At 47.2% G+C, this 20324-nt stretch overlaps 9 protein-coding genes across 9 annotated transcripts; 4 read left to right on the top strand and 5 right to left on the bottom strand.

The window, feature by feature from the left end:
- Positions 1-358: 358 nt before the first annotated feature.
- Positions 359-1860, top strand: B0J16DRAFT_271386 (glycoside hydrolase superfamily; the record flags this gene model as incomplete). Its single annotated transcript, XM_046123577.1, has 3 exons — positions 359-945; positions 1006-1711; positions 1798-1860. The coding sequence occupies 3 exons, from the start codon at positions 359-361 to the stop codon at positions 1858-1860; spliced, it is 1356 nt and encodes a 451-aa protein (XP_045982032.1).
- Positions 1861-2688: 828 nt separating this feature from the next.
- On the top strand, positions 2689-4448 carry B0J16DRAFT_307940 (acyl transferase/acyl hydrolase/lysophospholipase). Its single transcript, XM_046124856.1, has 3 exons — positions 2689-3311; positions 3363-4069; positions 4121-4448. Exons 1-2 carry the CDS (start codon positions 2827-2829, stop codon positions 4003-4005), a joined length of 1128 nt encoding a protein of 375 aa, XP_045982031.1. The 5' UTR covers positions 2689-2826; the 3' UTR covers positions 4006-4069; positions 4121-4448.
- An 88-nt stretch (positions 4449-4536) lies between these two features.
- On the top strand, positions 4537-6881 carry B0J16DRAFT_307938 (multicopper oxidase-domain-containing protein). The gene is made up of 7 exons (XM_046124855.1): positions 4537-4941; positions 4989-5493; positions 5548-5600; positions 5645-5789; positions 5839-6123; positions 6172-6452; positions 6501-6881. The coding sequence occupies exons 1-7, from the start codon at positions 4618-4620 to the stop codon at positions 6873-6875; spliced, it is 1968 nt and encodes a 655-aa protein (XP_045982030.1). The 5' UTR covers positions 4537-4617; the 3' UTR covers positions 6876-6881.
- On the bottom strand, positions 6865-8205 carry B0J16DRAFT_345995 (uncharacterized protein). The gene has a single exon (XM_046128358.1). It carries the CDS (start codon positions 8161-8163, stop codon positions 6979-6981), a length of 1185 nt encoding a protein of 394 aa, XP_045982029.1. The 5' UTR covers positions 8164-8205; the 3' UTR covers positions 6865-6978.
- A 494-nt stretch (positions 8206-8699) lies between these two features.
- Positions 8700-9794, bottom strand: B0J16DRAFT_322335 (uncharacterized protein; the record flags this gene model as incomplete). The annotated part of the gene is made up of 1 exon (XM_046125696.1): positions 8700-9794. One exon carries the CDS (start codon positions 9792-9794, stop codon positions 8700-8702), a length of 1095 nt encoding a protein of 364 aa, XP_045982028.1.
- A 780-nt stretch (positions 9795-10574) lies between these two features.
- Positions 10575-11834, bottom strand: B0J16DRAFT_402098 (uncharacterized protein; the record flags this gene model as incomplete). Its single annotated transcript, XM_046132619.1, has 1 exon — positions 10575-11834. One exon carries the CDS (start codon positions 11832-11834, stop codon positions 10575-10577), a length of 1260 nt encoding a protein of 419 aa, XP_045982027.1.
- A 2531-nt stretch (positions 11835-14365) lies between these two features.
- Positions 14366-15033, bottom strand: B0J16DRAFT_345994 (uncharacterized protein). The gene is made up of 3 exons (XM_046128357.1): positions 14844-15033; positions 14701-14796; positions 14366-14643 (listed from the first exon to the last, which is right to left on the bottom strand). Exons 1-3 carry the CDS (start codon positions 14972-14974, stop codon positions 14598-14600), a joined length of 273 nt encoding a protein of 90 aa, XP_045982026.1. The 5' UTR covers positions 14975-15033; the 3' UTR covers positions 14366-14597.
- A 1706-nt stretch (positions 15034-16739) lies between these two features.
- B0J16DRAFT_374018 (heterokaryon incompatibility protein-domain-containing protein) lies at positions 16740-18203 on the bottom strand (the record flags this gene model as incomplete). Its single annotated transcript, XM_046130572.1, has 3 exons — positions 16740-16801; positions 16847-17368; positions 17507-18203. The coding sequence occupies 3 exons, from the start codon at positions 18201-18203 to the stop codon at positions 16740-16742; spliced, it is 1281 nt and encodes a 426-aa protein (XP_045982025.1).
- Positions 18204-19611: 1408 nt separating this feature from the next.
- B0J16DRAFT_345992 (uncharacterized protein) lies at positions 19612-20274 on the top strand. Its single transcript, XM_046128356.1, has 2 exons — positions 19612-19753; positions 19805-20274. Exons 1-2 carry the CDS (start codon positions 19668-19670, stop codon positions 20022-20024), a joined length of 306 nt encoding a protein of 101 aa, XP_045982024.1. The 5' UTR covers positions 19612-19667; the 3' UTR covers positions 20025-20274.
- Positions 20275-20324: the final 50 nt, after the last annotated feature.

The following is a 20324-nucleotide window of genomic DNA, read 5'->3' as shown; positions in this document are numbered from 1 at the left end:
CCGGACCATTCAGAATGAAGGTTTGGAAAGAATTGATCTGAATACTACGTGAAACTAGCGCAGAGTGACGAAACTATTTCATGACCTATGCTTTTTGCTGGTCAATTCCTATGATACCTTCCTGCTTGGGTACGCGAAACCAGTTCTGAACCCTGGCATCGTTAACTCCGGTGGGGGATCTGCACGCGGCGGGGGAGGTCACAATATGCTCAGTATGGATGAATACGGGGCCATATAGAGTGATGAATAAATTTGTTAAGAACGCCGAACCCTCTTGGATTTCACCTGGAGTTCTGCAGAGACTGAGGTATCTCCATCAATCCGAAGTCTCAAGTCCAAGAAAAGACTCTTGCTCGAGATGTATCACAACACTCTTACCACTTCCATCTTACTGGCTTTAGCCTCCACTGTTGCTTCCCAAGTCCAAGGCACAGCAACAGTCGACCTATCCAAAGAAATCGGAAAACCTCAAGCTCTCGGTTCAGGCTTCATCTATGGCTGGCCAGACAATGACACCTATGCCAACACCTCAATCCCAAATGACCTAGTAACCGCCATCAAGTTCAACTCCAACCGTGGCGGCGGCGCACAGATCCCTTCGCTCGGATGGGCCACAGGAGGTTACGAAGGATATCTTGGCCGTTTCAATTCAACCTTATCCAATTATCTCACTACGCGCAAATACGACGCTGACTTTATCTTGCTGCCTCATGACCTTTGGGGTGCGGATGGAGGACAGGGTTCGGAGTCGCCTTATCCTGGTGACAATGGTAATTGGATTGAGATGGAATTGTTCTGGAACCAGCTTGTATCTGACTTGAAGGCGAATGATATGCTCGAAGGACTTGTCATTGATGTATGGAATGAGCCTGATATTGATATCTTTTGGGCTCGTTCGTGGTCCCAGTTTCTTGAGTATTACAATCGTGCGACAATGCTCTTGAGGTAAGTACTTCTAGTGACATGCTGACTTTCTCAAGCGATGTGAACTGACGAGAACTATAGGGAAGCTCTTCCGGACACTCTTCTTAGTGGTCCAGCCAATGCCCACTCTCCAAGTCTGACAGACGAGAAATGGCAGGCCTGGCTCGAGTCCGTAGCTGGTAACGAGACAATCCCGGATCGTTTCTCCTGGCACCAAATCGGAACTGGCTCGCGTGAGCCAGACACCACCATCCCAGACTTCACAACCCTACGAGAACGACACGGGGTTCCCGAAAAGCCAATTGATATCAATGAGTATGCCGCACTGGACGAACAAAATCCAGCAAACTCAGTCTTCTACCTCGCTCAGCTAGAACGCTATAACTTGAGAGGTCTGCGTGCTAACTGGGGTAGTAAAACTGACTTGCATGACTGGATGGCCAATCTGATTTACAAAGATTCAACTGGCTATTATCCTAATGGTGAATGGCAGGTTTACAAGTACTATGCTGCTATGGAAGGGGAAAGAGTCGCGACCACAGCTTCGGAGGATAGGAAGTTTGATGTTTTTGCTACGAAGGGGGAGCAGATTATCAAGATCCTAGCTGGTACCAGGACGATCAAGGCACCCTATGACATCACTGTCGGCGGGCTAAGTGCAGCAGGCCTTCCAGAAGAAGGAGAAGTGAAGGTTAAGACGTATCGTTTTGACTGGGCTGGGCCGAAGGGAAAGGTCGGCGACCCTGTCGCTGTCGGAGAGAAGAGTTATTCGTATTCTTCCAATACGGTAAGAAGTTCCAACTACCCCGGCTACTGTTTTCAAAATGTCTATCAAACGATTGGGAAATTGATTGAGCTAACAATTGATCTCAGTTGACCATTTCGGTCGATCCGCCTACGAATTCAACGGCTTATGCTTACGAAATTTCGATCTAATATGGCGCCAGCTTGGGCTATGTACTGTGTGTCTCCTATAGGTTACGGACTTTGTGACGGATCGAGTCAATTCTGGGTGGTGCTTAAGAATTGATTCGTATGGTCGTTTTGTCGTGTCACGGGCTGACATCCAACCGTTTCGGAGGAAAACTACGCTCAGCAAGATAAATGACGAGAAGAAATCAGCAGTATAATAAAAATACCTCTCTTCATCAGTCCATATATCAATGATGGTTCTAGCTAAGAATATCCCTCTTGGCTGGCCGACTTTCCTGTCGGATCAAAGTTTGTGCAGGGTAACCTCAGTCTTATCACTGACCTTATCATGACGCCCATCGACAAGGATCACCGACAGTGGCTTGCGTTCAGCCCGTCAGCATCGATACACCGACACATCAATTGGCTCAGATTCTGAGGCCTTTTACGCTTTGATGCTGCATCAATCGTCATTTTGGCTGACACTAGGAATGCATATTGCGAATCTCTGAGGCTAGCTTTGAGATGATCTTGTCTCAAATTTGGGCCCTCAATTGGCGACTCATGGAACTCAATTGAGCTTTTGGTGGGTCACAAAAAGCAAAGGTGATAGGTATATGAAGTCACTGGGATGATGAGAGGAGGATTGTTTTCTCCAGGTCCCCATCGCGCAGTACTCTAGTATCAATATTCTCCACCACTTGCGCACAGCTCAATCCTTGACCTGACCTAGCAAAGACGGGACTGACAAGGGATCACCCGGAACTAGCGAAAAGCTGCATAAACTAACGCAAGCTAAGAGAAGTTCAGCTCGTCTTCTGCTGTCCTCGCTATGACAACATTCTCGAAATGGTCAAGACCGGAGTGAAGGGAGCGATAGTGACGTCGCATCGAGAGGTAATAGTGAGACAACCAAAAGGCATTTATACGCAGCTCTTCTCAGGCTCTCTTGCCTTTTAACAGCTCATCACTCATCAATTCACTTTCAAAATGGTCTACAACGCACTCACAAAACATCCCAGGGGCCTGCGCCTCCTCGCTCTGGACGGCGGCGGTGTTCGCGGAATAATGGGTCTCGTCATCCTCCGCGAACTCATGTCCCGCGTCCAAAAGCGCAAGAACCTCCCCGAAATGCCTCGCCCAGCCGATTACTTCGAGCTTGCAGGTGGTACCAGCACGGGTGGTATCATGGGCATCATGCTCTTCCGTCTTCGCATGAGCGTTGACGATACCATCAAAGAATATGACCGTATTGCCAAGACGATCTTTAGTCCCAAGTTCTACGGCTGGGATATTAGCTGGATCCCTGGTGCGTCGTATCTTAATAATAGTAAGGCTTTGGTTCAGGATAGTCGGTTTGACGCGGGGTCTATGAGTAAGGCTATTGATGAGGTTGTTGAGAAGTTTGGGCTTGATGAGCAGGATAAGAGGTTGAAGGGAAATGCACCTCTTCAACACGACGCCGGTGCACGAATGTGAGTACCACACAGCCGCGCGCCAATTGATTGGTCGTCTAACACTTTTAGGTTCTGCTGCACCACTGCTCAAAACAGAGCCGAGTCCATGTTGATGCGCTCCTGGAAGGATAACACCATCTACACCAAATCCAAGGTCAACGACGCCCTCCTCAAGTACGGCGATAAAATCACAATCAGCATCGCGGCCCGCGCAACATCCGCTGCCCCCACCTTCTTCCCCGAAGTCAAATTCCCCGAAGAAAAGCCCGAACTAGTCTTCTGGGACGGCGGTCTTCTCAACAACAACCCCATCGACCAACTCTGGTACACACGCTTCGAGCTCGTCGAGCCATCCGACCCTGCCCCTTCCATTTCGTGCGTCATCAGCTTGGGTACAGGCTACGTCAGTCCCGGCAAGGCTGCAAAGTCATGGATCAAGGTCGTTGGTGTAGCGTCCAAGGTCATGGACTTTGCGACCAACACGAATGCCAAGGGTAAGGACTTTTCAAGACACATGAAGCATTTGAATATGAGGGAGGAGCATAAGGATACCAAGTATATTCGATTCAACCCTTATCTGAAGGAGGAGATTGGGTTGGATGAGTACGGACGGATGGAAGATTTGAAGAAGCTTGCGCAGAGGACTATGGATGATAAGACCGGGCAAAACCAGTATTGGATTGACCAAGCTGTCGATGCCATCTGCGCTTAAGTAATCATTACTTGAATACGAATCAATTAGCAAATAATCTCCTTATCAAAAGTCCTATGCTTACGTATGACCCGTATGGTGAAACAGTACGACGCGATAGCTGACATCAGACCAGGAATGTAAGCCTCAGCCCCATTGACACGAACCGGCACGGCACGCCGTTTAGTTTTCGAACTAAAGTCCGTTTGGTCAAACTTATGTCCCAAACGGCAACGATGAAAGGCTATTCCACCAAATTCCTTGCATAAACTGCCGAGCTAAGGAATTTCAGCTCCGGACTAAGGCGCTCGTGGCGCTAACCCCGCTCGATCTCATACGATGGGATTCTCTGCATGCAGCCTGTGTAGCTGAGTCCTTGGTTGAAAATGTGAACGTCAACATGTGATTTGTCTTTGAGGTTCTACAGGGCTGAACGTGGCGTGTCAGATGAGGAGAGAGACGAGAATGAGGATAAGGATGGGATGGGATAAGAGAAGGACTTTCCCGGGTTCTGACATTTCCCTGGATTCTCTGTTCCAGTAACTTCTGTCCCAGCGAGCTCTGGGGCTTCCTCCCTTATCAAATCAGAAATTCTCTTCTTACAATACTAGCATCGTCTGAGCATTCGCCAAGATGTGGATCACAGACACCTGCAAAGCCATCGTCCTCTCCTTCGTAGCCGTTTTCCACTCCCCAACCCTTCCCTCTGACGGCCCACATCAAGACGTCCTATCATTCACCCACAACAAACCCACCCCAAAATACCCTCACTTCCCAGCCCCCAATGGTCCTGACAAAGATGGTGTCGAATTCCACTGCAAGTACCCAGAGCTCAAAGGCTGGGAGAACTGCACTTCCGCAGATGACCGCTCTTGCTGGCTCAAGGGTCCATATGGACAGGTCTTCAATATTGACACTGATTACGAGAACTTCTATCCTGAAGGTATCGTGAGAGAGGTAAGAAGGCTTTTTCTGTGGCTGGTATTGTGTCTGACTGGTTTTAGTATACGCTCAACGTAACGAACCAAGACATCAACGGCGACGGCGTCAACAATCCCTACGGCAAAGTCTTCAACAAACAATACCCAGGTCCCTGGATCCAAGCCTGCTGGGGCGACATAATCAAAGTAACAGTCCACAACAACCTAGCTTACAACGGCACAACCATCCACTGGCACGGTCTGCGCCAATTGGAGTCTTTCGAAATGGACGGCGTGAACGGAGTAACACAATGTCCCATTGCACCAGGCGACAGCTACACATATACCTTCCGAGCAGTGCAGTACGGCACGTCGTGGTATCATAGTCACTACTCGCTGCAGTATGCAGATGGGTTGGCTGGTCCGATTACGATTTATGGACCGTCTAGTGCGCCTTGGGATGAGGGCAGGGATCCGATTCTTATTACGGATTGGAGTCATCGTAGTGCTTTTCAGAGTTGGCAGAGGGAGTTGGTACCGAATAGTCCGACTAGGCCTATGATGAACGGTGTTCTTATTAATGGTGTTGGTAAGTCTTTCCGTTTCTTAGAACTCAAGCTTCTGGCGACTAACGCTCTTGCAGGGAACTTTGCTGGCAGCTTTCCGCGCGAACGGTTCAACATGACGGTCACCAAGGTAAAACTCTCAATCAACTAGAGGTCAATGCTTACATATTGCAGGGCAAAAAGTACATTCTTCGCGTCATCAATACCTCTGTCGACACAACCTGGATCTTCAGTATCGACAACCACAACTTCACCGTCATGTCCACAGACTTTGTCCCCATCCACCCCTACGAAGTTGATCACATTGTCCTCGGAATCGGTGAGTAAATGACCTCTCCCTGCAATCTTCACCCACTAATAAAATCCAGGCCAGCGCTATCACATCGTTCTTGACGCGACTCCCACCAACACGACTGTCCTCCCCGCCTCTCCAGATGGCAACTACTGGATCCGCACAGTTGGCGCAGATCGATGCAAGGGCTTCGAGCCTGGTAATGAACCTGATGAACGACAGGGTATTCTTCGATATAACGCTTCTAGTACTTTGGTTCCTACGACGTTTCGACCAGCTTATTCTACGGCATGTCGTGATGAGAATTATGACTTGCTGAAACCCATCTTTCCTTGGGCAGTGGAGCCTGCCACGTTAGACTGTGAGTATCTCCAACCTTATAAGGAATATGTTATTCTGACCTGTGTAGACAATAAATCTCAATTCGATATCGGTCTGAAGACGTATAAAGATAGACCTGAGACAGGCGATGGATTCCAATGGTGGGCTTTCGGCGAGAATCCTCTCTGGCTGAACTTTTCGAATCCGACGATTCTTAACCTTGAGAATAAGACGTGGGATCCGAACTATGCTGTTGATCTCGTTGTTCCGGATTCCAAGAAGGATAAATGGGTCTACATCGCTATCACTGCGCCACCAGCACCTCTTGTTAATAAACCCGATAGGGTGTTTGCGCCCGTGGCTCATCCTGTAAGTCAACATTTTCCAGCTTTCAAGTTGTGTCTAACAGGCTTTTAGCTCCATCTTCACGGCCACGACTTCGCTCTACTAGCCCAAGGAACAAACTTCACGGACTTGGACACAGGCAAAGTCAAACTCAAATGGGACAACCCTCCGCGTCGCGACGTAGCACTCATCCCCGCAGGCGGGTACCTCGTCGTCGCGTTCAAGGCAGATAACCCAGGATCTTGGCTGTTCCATTGCCATATTGCCTGGCATGCATCAAGCGGTCTTGCGATTCAGATTCTTGAGCAGCAGGAGAGACTCAAGTGGATGATGAATGGAGATAGGATGAAGGAGGTTAAGAGGGTTTGTCAGAGGTGGAATGAGTGGTATGGGAATAGTACTAATCATTGGAACGCTGAGGTTTTTCAGGATGATTCTGGTATCTGATTGGTGGTGGGTGTCAAGAGCAGGAAACGTTCTTTCATGCTCAGACGCATCGACACCGTTCTCTTCTTTCTGAAGCTAGTACTTCTATTCAGACTAGGTACCTTTATTCATCCTTTTCCCCCTCTCCTGGGAGCCATATCAACGGAACCATGGCCTCTGCCGCTCTTGCAGCTAGGTCGCGTACTTCTGGCGATAACTCCTCATTCTTTGACTCTTCCTCAAACCGTCGCCTTGTAAATTCCTTCCTTGCAGTTTCCCACCTCGCCCGTCCCTTAAACTTCCTCCTCGATCTATTCCACGGCAAATCATCATCCCTTAACCCAATAATCCTATCCACAGCCTGTATATCCCTCTCATCTCGTGTATCAGCATATTTAAAAAACACTTCTTTCCCAGCGACAATTGTCCATAACGCCACGTTTGTTACATCGTGGCTCAGAACTTCGACGATAGGCGGTTTCGGGAAATGCCGAGGTCCTGCAGACGGCGTCCGCTCTAGCATACCGACGCAACAGAGGCCCTTGCTGTAGAGGTTGGCTGTGCCGTTAGCTGTGAGGCGAGCCATGAAGTAGACCAGGTTTTCGTTTGCGCGTTGTTCAGGCCATAACCATCCTGCTCCACAGCCACAGGTATCGTTGAAGACTTCCGATACCGAAATACCGAGCACAGCCAAGTCGGTCCAAATTGTATCAGACTCCCAGATCCAACTTCTCTTCAGCGGAATTGTCATGGGTACTGGAGGTGGTGGGTTCGGATGATCTTTGAAGCCTTGGACTAGATCAACTAGCCTTCCGTGCTGCGCCTCATCTGTGAAAGGTATTTTCTTCGCCTCATGAAGTATATAGTACCACAAATCCCAGAGCAACTGTTCAGTCGATTTCTTCGCATCCCATTCTTCTGTGGGTTCAGGGTACTCTTCTTCAGTACCCCACTCCTCAAGCGCCTTTTCAGGACTATGATACTGTCGCTGAATCCGCGCAACTCTCTCTTGCTCAAAATACTGCCGCCCAAAATCCGCAGTTGAGTACGCCTGATCTATAGGCTTCGCAAGTATGTCAACTGTCTCAGCAACACTCGATTCTCCTCGCATGTACTTATTGAGTATCGGTCCTTCTGCATAAAACCAATTTCGAATCTCGCTTAGTCGATCAATCTTGGTCGCGAAATCGAGGGTGTCATCGTCGGCTACTTCTTTGGCGCGGTTGTGCTCCTCGAGTTCTCGCGTTTTAGCGATTTCTGCGTATTTTGCTTCGTTTCGCCTTTTCTGGGAGGGTCTGTTCTTTGGCATTTTCCTTTAGTGTTTGCTGTTCTGGTGAGGCGAGAAGAAGTGAGATGGACATTGTCAGCATTAAGTACTGGACTTGTGGAGCGAAGGATTCGGCTCAGCCTCTCGCCGTCGAGTCATTACCGAGTGGGGCCTGAGGCTACAGGCAGGTGGGTGACAGCTATTTTGAGTTTTTTTCCAAGCGCAGGTGCTGAAGTATACAGATAAAAACAACACAACAGGTGAGTGACAGAAGAATAATCTTCCAAGACTTAGGCTACCATAATAAAGTAGCCTAAGTGTCAGTCTAAGCTCGCGGATAGTGATCACATTATTTCGTCTCTCATGCTTTTAGAGGTCAATTCTTCTAATACCCTGAGGCGTCGGTAGACGGGGAAGCCAATCAAGATACAATGTGGAAAATGGAAGGGAGCTATCAGACTTCAAAACAAATATCATGAAACGCAATCAGAATGCTTTTCCTATCGAGGAGTGGCGCTTCTACTCTAATGCTTAGACCAGAACTTTGCTTTTCGCTCCAAATGCGCTGACAATCTAGACTAAAACAAACGCTTAAAGTCCTGGAAGCGGCACCCATCTATGGCCTTCTTCGCTACATCCTTCCAATGAGCTTCCGTTTTGATTATGTCGAATCGACACTGATGCGTAGGACCGTTGACATAGCTGAAAGTCGGTTGGCGGATGCGTTGTGCGAAAGCCTTCAAGCCCTTCCAGCTTCTCCCAGTCAGTTGGCTTTGGCCTTGCTGTCTCGCAAGATTGTAACCGTACAGACGAATGTGCTTTACCAAATTCCCAAGGAGCAGCGTTGAGCATCGATGTGAACAGCCATCCTTATGCGAAATAAGGGACTCGTGAAGAGTGTACACGTAGTCGAAGATGGCCATCATCAGATGCTGCCGTCGGGCTTCAACTCTCTCTATGATGTTAATTGGCAGTGACAAATGCCCCGTCAGCGGAGTCCTGCAGTTCTTCAAAGCCACGTCAATCAACTCATTGAATAACTCCTCCTTATTGAAGACCCAGGCGATAAACACCCACGCGGTCATAGCCTGCATGGTCGTTCCCGGAGACAACTGTGTAGGTCTCTCCATCTGGAACGGAACGAGCCATTTATCCACAAAGGTCTCGACTCTTTCCTGACACTTGTAGTAGTTGCATATCATTGCAAGACCAACAATAGTATTGAAGTCAATGTGACTAGCGATAAGTCTGTGATGGCCGTGGATGATGTTGAGGAGGATGAAGAGGGCTTCGGCACTCCAGTCTGTTATTATGATTTCGTATCGGTTTTCGTTGTTTCCTCGGCCTTCGCTCCATCTTCCGCTTAGCATGTTGGCGAACTCGGGGGATGAGAGGATAAGATGAGTTGATGAGACATGGAAACGGATGTCTACGGTTGCGCCGTCCTCGCAAGGGACGAGTTTCTGTAGATCGCGAATGCTCTCGACTTTCTTTGTGACGTTGCGGGATGTCTCGGAGATGGTTGATCCATCTGAGGTCTCCGCCGTCTCATCTTCACTCGAAGATTCGGTTGTGGTTGTGGGTTGCGTGTAGTTCCAAGCGTTGGGGTTTCTTAAGATCAGATCCGTATCGCTATTTGGGGTCAGGGTAGTGAATGAGTTCGTCTGCTCCATGTTGTCGGTACAAGGCTGATTTATTTGATCAAAGGTTCTTGTGTTTGACAAAGTACGGATGGAACGTACTTATACGAAAAAATAAATTCGCGCCTAGAATGAGCTTTCCAGGATAGGCTTTTCACCATGAATTTACACTTTGTTTGAAGCACTAAGTACATCGCTGGCAAGATACCGGCTTCAGGCGTTCCTAATTTAAGCTTTTCCGAGGCGCAAGTCCCGAAGCATACAGTCAAGAACAACCTTGCTACCTTCGTTGCATGTTTCCAGGTGAGTAACAGTAGAACTGACCTGTAAGGGTTAGGCTACTAAAATAAAGTACCCTAAGCGGTAGTCTAAGCTAACATAAAGTGACTAAACTATTTCGTCTCTTATTCTCTGGGCGGCCAATTCTTCTGACACCCTGACGGCAAGAAACGTCCTCGGGGAAATTCATGTAGTTGCACGTGCGAAATTTTACTTTTCTTTCAGCACTTAGGAAACCCGATACCACCGAGGATTAATGCATCTGAAAAGGACCTGAGACATTTGAGCTATTAATATTATAGCTAGAACACTTGAACAAAACTCTTCCTTCATTTGAACCATCGCCTGTCTTTTCATTAGTGAACTTTCAAAGTCGTTGGCGTGGTGTTGAGCTGAACTCTACCCCTTGAAAACCTAGACTTACAAACACTTAAATGCATGAAGTTAACCTTATCCTGAATGCCTATCACTTTCCTCCCATACATGGTGTGAATGTTGCTCCCACCGCCGAGTAAACAGCTTCGGCCGATCGCTTCATTCCCAGTGCGTAACGTACTCGCTGAAGTCACGCTTTTTGCCAGGCTGTCTCCTCGGGTGTTTCGGTCGTTCCATCCATTGAGACATGGGCTCAGGCGGGTAGAAGCGTTCGTCATCAAAGAAAATCCAAGCACTCTGCTGGGCAACTCTGAGTTGAGGTTCATCTTGATGGCATACACCGATTTTGCCGTAAATGTCCCGGGAGCTCTTCCTGCCATTAGCCGACATTAGGACTCCAAATGCCTTGGTCCAGTCTTTAGCCTTGGCCGGATGTTGAGAATCCCAAACGAATTTGAGCTTTCTCTTGAGCGCTTTCCGGTCATCTTTGTTGCTCATGTCATAGCTGAGAAAGTCCAGCAGACGATCTAGTCCAAGTCTAGGGAAGCATGCCGCGTAGTCGCCTTGGCTAGTACCCTGCGACTTGTGCCACATTAGGCTAGGCGCGTATGCGTTCGGGTCAAAAGCCAGGGCGGCTTGCACTCGAAATCTGAGTGGACATCCCTCGTATGCTCTTCGGAGGAAGCTTTCTTCGGCGCACTGGGCAAAGATTGCTCCATACAGAGATCTGAAATATCCGTCGACGCATCGAAGATACTCATACTGCACACGGCTGAGCTTGCATTCAGTTACCATCTCAGAGACAAAGAGAGTTAGGAATCTCAATCTGACATTGCTGGTCTTGCAACATAGTTCATAGACCAAAAACGCCTGAAGGAACTTTTTCCGTTCCGTTGCTGTGAGATAAGCTGAATCAAATCGTGTGGTGACAACCTGATTTTTGAACATTAGATGCCTCTCTGTCGTCCGAGTTTTCGGTAAGCAGGAATATTCCCGTGGGGGACAAGATGCTATGCCTTTGGTGATATAGTCCTCGATCAAGACGAGAAGCTGGTTGTGTAGGTTATTGAGCCGATCCAAGAGGTAGTCGTTGTTTTCTTCAAGAGGATTAGGCAATTGATACTGTGACCAGGAGCGTATGTGCTGAGCCATGGGCTCTGCATCACGGCCTATAAGCAGATATAGATGGGCCTTTGGGCACAGGATGATTGCCATTGCATCTTGTATCATTTCTTCATCGAATTCAGCGGCAAGTGCGGGTCGTAGGATCCGCCTCTTGTTTGCCAGGTATTGTTGAAGCATGGCTGGAGATGCCTCGATGAGTGGTAAAATTGATGATTTACATTGCAAAAAGGAGAAGATACGAAGACGCAGCTCCGAGGGGAGTGTCTCGAAGGGATCTGGGATATAGCGACCCATTTTGTGTTGTTGTTGCCTGTTGCCAAGAGGAGAGACCAAACGAGAGCTGCGAGGGATTAATCAGGGTACAAATACTCCATGGCAGGCATTTGACTGGAGATCGTGAGTCAACTTTGACTTTGAGGTTTGCTCTAAGAATATTTTCTCAGTGGCAGACAGACGCCTTTTGGATACGAGAGTTTCGCCAAAGCAATCAAAGTGAAGCTTCTTCATTCTGGATTGGATGTGCCGAATGCATGTTCGAGGGCTGAGAAAACTTTGAAAGTTTAACGTAGAAACGTGATTAATGAGTCATTGGATAGCCTCTCTGCAGACTGCTGACAATCGTTGTCAAAGCTGCATGTGAAGAAAGCGGATTCTCTTGAAGGGATTCCCGTGATTGATCGCACATCAGAACGAACAGTCCATTCCTGTGGTAATGGATGCTTGCGAAGATGAAAAGTCTCAAGTACATATTGCGGGTATTTTCAGATGTGTCACCGCCAAACCCTAACTAGAAGATACTTAACAGAGAGCGAGTGACAGAAAAGCAAAGAAACACAGCTTGCAGTGCTATATAGACATTATTAAGGTGGGAGAAGGTATTGTTCACTGTGTAGTGTAGCATTCAATATTTAGACTTCTTAGGAGGCAGAACCTTAAAGGTGTATAAAACAAAAATAATACATCGATTCAGCACTTAAACCTCCAACCATCAAAGATGCCTACTTTCTGCTCAAACAATCCAACCATGGTCACTCAACAGCCCACAGGGGGCAGCTTCTTCCAAGGGGCAACGAGCTTTATACTTTACACCCTCTTCTTCTTCAATCTTTTAGCCTACATCTTTGACGACGAAAATCTCACTCTTCGCGTCCTCCTTACCAACATGGCCTATGTAGGCTTTCTGATCGTGGGCCGACATTTCGGACTCTGAACCAGCGGTACCCAGTATGGCTACGCGATACATGCTTGAGGGAGATGGATGTGCTGGTAGCTCGTACTATCTGTTTCGGAACGCGTCAGTGTACTTCCTCCCATGCCTGTTTGCAAATTGGTTTATTAATAGCGGCATAAAGTCTTTTATCTGGTGCCTGATCTCGATCTGGGCAGACTTGTGACTTGGAATGCTTGTGCTTACTACGGTCGGGATAAGCTTTTCTCAACGAATTTACACTTTCATCAAAGCACCAAAGCTACTCTGTTTACAGGGAGCCTCATTTTAGTACTTGAGAAAATGGCTTTTGGTCATACGGTCATTGCTTATTCCTCGTCTCTCCAGTCCGAATGACCGCCTCAATGACGGACTCGTGGATATATTTCCAACTGGTGACCACCAACGTTGCATGGATGCTTTGAACCTAGATACTCTGGCAGTGGTCTACCTGAGTTTCACGAGCTGAAGGAACCCTTAACTACGGTTTAAGATAAAACTAAAACTGTTTTGCCTTTAATAAATCATTCCTTTTCATCTTTTTTCGTTTTTATTTTCTGAAGTGGTAAAATCGTCTGTAACTTCAAACGATCTAGAGCTCTCCCGAGCTGCTTTATTCCTCGAAGTAATATAAAGTGGAACTGATGAGAAGATTTCGCTCAGCGTTGTTGCAGTTGAACGCAGATCAACGTCAAAGCTGAGGTTGAAACAAGCGGGCCCTCTTTAGGAAATTTCCGTGATCGACAGAATATCAAGTCCCCATTTTATAGCAATAATATTTCGGACAATGGCATAGATTGATTGCACAAAATGTTTGAAGGAATCTTCAGGCGAAGGAGAAGAGTTCAACGCAAGTCACCGGAGCGTAGATCGTACATAGAGAGGATGTGCAATGAACAGGTATGGCATATCACGAGTAAATACCGCAAAACACATTCAAAGGCGACGTCATAATTTACGAAACAGTTACTACCTTCTGTTGGTTCTGAGTCCGCACGGGACTTGGAGTTCCCACCACGGTAGAGTCGGCAGACAGGAGATTTGCACTGCCGTTCCACAATAAGATCCGCTGCTCGCCTCACCTCACAACCAACAACACTTTCAACTTTTTTATACCTCATCAAAACTTGAACACATCACTCTCAAACAGCACTTTTGAGCACGTATAAAAGAAGGATTGAACGACTATTATTCTCTGTCTCTTCATTCCAGCCATGGTCTCTCAACAGCCCTCTCGCAACAACAGCTTCCTCTCCACAACAACGACATTCGTACCCTTCGCCCTCTTGGTCCTGAATCTTTTCCATTACGTCTACTACGATGAAGCTCTCATCCCTCGTCTTCTTATCACCAATATGCTCAATGCCCTTTGGCTGTTACGGAGCCGCTATGCCGGCCTCTGAGCTTGAACCGTATGCGAAACGCAGTGCTTGAGCCTTGCGCATGGAGGAACTTGGGATGGATGTTTTCTGATTGGCCCTACGGATGATTTTGACTTCGGCTTTTACTGCGGTCGGGAACTTGACTTTGACCATTGTACCTCTGGTGGAAAGTATGACTGGGATGGTTAGGTGGTTGAGCGGTGGGACGACTTTAAGAGGACAGTCCAACATGTAGATCCAGTCGACATGTCTCCAAATTTATGAAAAGAATTTCTATCATTATAGCATATGGTTCCAATGTCTAACCCGAATTTCCAACTGGTATCCAAGTCCTCCCACTTTAATACAGTAAGTAGTACATAAGAAAATTAACTCCGACCCATTCGCTGCCTAATCATCGGTCGCTCTACCCGATGCTCATCGGAATGAGCAGTTCGTCATTCCAATATTCATCTACTTCGCGTGTTCTTATTGCTGGTATTGTTCTTGGGCCTGCGCAAGTTCTTCTTCGTGTCTGCAAAGGATTGCTTAGTAAATAATGCTTGAGCGGATAGGATGTACAAGTTCTTACCGTCTAAAATGTCGCTCTAATAGATCCCTACGAAAGAAACGTCTGTCGCAAACTTGACATTGGTACTGTGGTTCCTCGTGTGAAGTTTGATGTCGTCTATTATCGAGTTAGTCTTGCATCGTGATATCGAGCAAGGGGCTCACCTTAAATGCTCAGCTCTAGTATACACCTTCTGACATTCCGAACAAACATGAACCGGCTTTCCTTTCTTTGCCTTGGAAACCTTTCCATTCGGCGTCATTGGGGTATCGCTTTGGCTGCCCGTAGAAGTCATCGCTATCGTCAATAGTAAAAGCACGGATAAAAACAATTAACGCCAGAGTGATTAGACAAGATAAATATGTATCATATATAGAGACAAAGGATCAATAACATGATATATAAACAATCCTTCAACTCCTACGTTATCTCGCTTCGTAATCCCTCTTTGGTTGAGCCACCCGCTTATGAGGCTTTGCTAACAGGCGTGACGAATCCATCCGTAGATCACAAAAATAGAACTCGCCAATGAAGACGCGGCCAATGCGGCCAGTCCCGTTTACGAATTCTCAGCCCCGAAAATGGCAGCGCAGGGATTAACGATTTTTGGTGGGGGCTTGGGCTGACCTGACGTGTGTGTTTGGTTGAGTCAACTGGCGTTTTACCGCATCTGGAGATAGGAAGAGTCCGCGGGGGCCGCGGGGGGTCGGGGCTTGTCATCGCCGATGGGCCTTACTGAGATGGGAAATATTTTCGAAGGCTGACTACCTACTGCCGTGAATAGTATGAGGTGAGATAAACATCAGCTGGGTACATATCGCTGCGATTGTATTGAGATCGGGATAGTTGCGATGACCTCATCATAGACAATTGCCGTGATGTAGATGACCGTGAACACCAAAGTTCTTCAGGTCTGACTCACAACTGAATTGCCAAGCACTCACCAGTTTACCCATTGCTGACTTTTTCAACTTCATCGTATCTCTCGCGTTTAATTCATATCCTTCGTAAAGTCTGCAGCAGAGAAGCGGCAAAGCACTCTTGGTTGATCTCGATCCAGTATACAGGGTAGTCACATGTATTAGGTAGCTGGACATGTTAAATGTCAGACGTCGACCACTTGTTCAGCTGATAGCCAAGTATCCTATTTGTTGTGCAAATAACTATGAATTGGGAATTTATCAAAACCGTCCTTCTTATTCATCGTAGGTATACCTGCACGATGTTACGAATTGGCCATGGTAATGCAGCAATTCTCTTGAATAAATGTGATTGGTAGAGACGGGCATCGCTACAGAGATTTCGCTGTGCGCGGGATTCGCATTCGCATAGCTGCGCACATGAAGCCTACAGAATCCATTCGTCAGCGATGCCTTTTTCCTTTCATGGTGTTGAGCTACATAATGCCAACCTCGAGTCAGCCTTACCGGATAACCCAAGACTCAGTAGGAGCGGAAATGTGGGTCTACCGTTAATGACAGCGCTAAATTTAGACTTTCCCCCTGAAAATCGTGAACTCAGCCTTGTAGGAACCAAGGATTTGGATCTTTGGTAGGAACAAACTTTGCCAATCGGGTAAATGTTCACGCTGTTTAGATTTGCGATAGGTAACCGTGGTATCTTTCAGCCTTTCAAGGTTTTGGTTTCCATTGGTACGATCGCATGCCTTGCCATATTCATCCACTACTCAAACCTTGGAACTGCGGCACAGGTTTTAAGTTGAGTCACAGCCCGAGACTCCTTCACTACAATCCTAACGGTGTACCTGCAAGATTCTAAGCAATCCATCACATCGATATATTTATTGGTGGATGTACGATTCAAAGGAGTACATTGCATACTACGGCGTAGTTGTGAGGATTCGCTCGGAACGGCCCCTCATACAAGGCGGCGCTCGGTAAGCTCACTGAACTATGTCCAAGCTAAATTTAATTTTTTCCAAGGATGATGTGATGTCATAACGAGGCCAGAATTTACAAGTTTCATACAAGGTCTTGGCTCAAACCAACGATTCGGCTGTCGCGAGCGAAAGTCTCAGTATTTTCAACAAAAGCTTACAGTTACACGATAGTAACAATACTATCTTCTACACCTTGAATCAAGCCAACCTCCTTGCCCGAATCTATTTTAAACCAGCCTACTCTTTCAAACGTCGACTTTGACGTACATTGCTGCCACAGAATCAACCCATGTACAGCGCCGAGCGATTGTCCGCTGGTAAATTCCCCAATGAACAGGCAGAATAAATTCTCTCTTTGTAACTCATGAGAGTCGTAATGGGGAACAATACCCATATCCCTTTCCAGCTTCAATAGAGGTCCAGCCATCCTCAGGTAACCACCCGAAACAGCCCCCAGAGGATCTTTCCCAGCTGGGATACACGTCGCTTCGATGACCGTGACATAAATCTTTTTGAACGTGTTTTCAAAAATCAAAAACACAGGGGACGCGGTGTATGGATACTTAATTTGGTCAATGGAAGTCCAAGACCATGATGGACCTCGATATGGGATAGCACGAGAAGATTGGTCTAGTCTACCTGAACTCCACAACAGACCCATGGGTAAGTCGTCACGCCAGAGACCTGCGAGGTACGCTCCAGCGCCGCTATCCTGGAAATGCTGCGCTATTCCTGACAAACAAGGTAACAGGTCTTGAGGCTTTGTAAGGCTTCGACCCGTGACTTCATCTGCCAATAAATACCATATCGCAAACTTTGCGGGAAATGAATTCAAGCTGTTGAGTAGACTCCGAAGTGAAAGTGGCGGGGTTGGAGCATAATGATCCCGGTCAAGTTCCATGCACTCGCAGCATAACGCTGACTTACACTCCCATACCATTTCCTTGGAGGCAAAATGAACCATTCTGGACGACAGAATTTGCTCTTGCAAGGTCCAAGCTCTTGCAGATAATGGCTCGGAGTGCAATGGATGAACCTCATGGGAATTATTGTTGCTGTTACGCTCTGATCGTGCGTATATGATATTGTTGTTAACGGTAGCTATGGGCCATCCGTCACCATTGTATCCGCTACTTTGGACATCGAGAAATCCTCCAAGAGAGTTAGACGACATATCTGCACCGATGACGAGATGTGCATTTCGGTAGATGGCCGCCATATTTGCTGACTCGATTTCCCAATCGTTTTGACAGTCTTGTATGATGCATAAAGCATCAATCCAAAGATATCTCAAGCCGAGTCCTCTTGTGACGGTAATCGCGTCCTGGAACGATAGAGGCAGGTCACAGTAGCGCAAGCCCTTCTTCTGGGCTGAATAGTTCTCCTTGGTAGTCCGGATGTCGATCCCGCCACCCCAGCAATGGCTAAGCGCGGTATAGCGTCCCCGTTGACCAGAAGCTACCTCAATGAGCCTCACCAGGTCCCCGCCAATATCCAGCACGCGACTCGGCATCGCTACATCAGTACTTCCAGGGCAATTAGGGTGGTTTTCATGGCATTGTCTGAGCCATCCGGTAACCACGGACAAATGATTACTTGGTCGATGGCCAACGTCTCGACCCATGCCTATGAAAGAGACAGAAGGCTTCAGCTTGCTTAGGCATGTCGTGTAGAGTTAGACGCTGGAATTGCCGCCTAAGCGCTTCCAACGTCCACCTTCCCAGATTCTCGTGTATATATGAATAACCGGCCCATAAAATCGGAAAAACAGTGTTACATCTGACTCTTCATGCGGTATGTCTCGATAAATTGCGAGATAGCGTAGATGACATACAGCGCAGCCCGACTTGGCACTCTCAATTAGATCTTGTAGTGAAACCTGGTTCTGTGTTAAGAACGCCTTGTCCCCTTTGTGGCATACGTCGCATGGCGGGATGGGTTCCGGAATATGGATGGACGGCAGGTTTTGCATGACTGGTTGAATCATGCGTGATAGCTGACCTTTGCTTTGGGGTATCTAGCGCTATTGATTATTGCGATCCCGATTTGCGAGGTGTCTGACAATTATACTGTTGATAGGAAAGTGGCGGAGTCCTGTTAGGCAGAATTGCTTCTGTCTATTCGGATAAACATTAATACAAGGACAATTATAGGCCAAGTAATGCTGACACTCTGGTGCTTGTAATCGCAACCACCTATAGTAACAGCTTTCAATAAATCGATTGTTAAAATAAATTGAAGTAGTTGACTTTTATATTCCATCAGAAAACTCCACCATAGACATATGGTTGAGCTAAGGGCTACTGTAGTGATGTGACTGTATCGAACCCACTATTCCAGCGCACATTGGCTGGCGATAGGTACTTATAACATCCTTGGTTACAAAGACAACCCTCACTTAAATGATGCAAACGTCTAAAATGCTTTATTGTACGACGTTTTTAACGTCCACGGACGATCAAGCGATGGAACATCAGCTTGATACTTTGCTCATTGTAGTCGCTTATTATCAGCCACTTTCACAGTTTAATTGTAAGAACAGCTGCGTGTAAAGCCTATATATGCCGTTTATACACTGTCGCATGCCTCAGTCGACATGACAGAGTTTATTGGCACGGTAAATCAACCGACTCAATACTGAAATTCACTCAGAGGTGAGATTTTGAGAGGAAGCTTCTGGTCGTTGCGATAACAAAGTCAGGTTGAAACAAAGCTCAAACTGTTGGATTACCAAGCCGCCCTCGGTCAAGAAACATCGGCACCTCCGGCTCTACGGTTGAGCCGAGGTAACTTGACCGCCCCGGGACACGGAGCAGTTATGGGCAAACCCCCGAGTAAAGTGGGTAGACTATCGCCCCCGAAGTGGGGATAGCTTCAACAAAACGGCCTGTCACTTGCTCCGTGCAGTGGAGACACCGCGTAATTTCTGTCATGCGAACACGTTCGGCAATGCGATCGTGTCTTAGTAATCTATTTTAAGGGTCTTTAGATCTACATGACGTACCTGGGATTGTTAAATACAGCCGGTAGTCCCTCAAACTTTTGTCTTATCCTACTACACACGTCAACTCTTTCACAACTTAACAAAATGGCTACCATCATCATCCAATACCCCAGCGGTCACGACTTCGATGTCGACTACTACCTCAAGACTCACATGCCCCTGGCTGAGAAGTAAGACTCCAGCAACTTCACCTGCAATTGAGATACTAACACGATTGACAGGACATGGAGCTCCAAGGGTCTGAAGAGCGCTGAGGTTATCCAGCTAGGAGGAGACAGCCCCTACCAAATCTACAGCATCCTTCGATGGGAGAGCATGGCTGCTTTCCAGGCTGCTGCCGGCTCCGAGGAGTCCAAGGCTGTTCACGAGGATGTCAAGAACTTCACCACAGCCAAGGCTGAGATTCGCGTTGGCGCGACTGTTGGTGAGGCCAAGCTATAAATTATCCATAATGGAAATATTTAATACGAACCCAATCCGACGTTTTGGAGATATATGTCTCTTGTTTTCTCACACATGCATTACCGATAGAGCGAATTACCATTTTAGGCTGTAATATTACTGTTGTTTCCAACCAATGGGCGTTTTGTACAGTCACCATAAGGCTTTCCCCAAATGACAATCAGGCAGCAAGGCATTCTGGGTAATCGAGTCAGCATAACCACAAATTCTTACATCTGTCGCGCTGGACTTATGACTTCCGTTTATCTGTGATACTGTAATACTGTCTCTGTCTCGTTA

The sequence above is a fragment of the Fusarium flagelliforme genome (assembly GCF_020744385.1).
Source record: "Fusarium flagelliforme strain FIESC 12 MPI-CAGE-AA-0113 chromosome Unknown B0J16scaffold_5, whole genome shotgun sequence".
NCBI classification, from domain to species: Eukaryota; Fungi; Ascomycota; class Sordariomycetes; order Hypocreales; family Nectriaceae; genus Fusarium; species Fusarium flagelliforme.
This window is presented reverse-complemented; position numbering and strand designations above follow the sequence as displayed.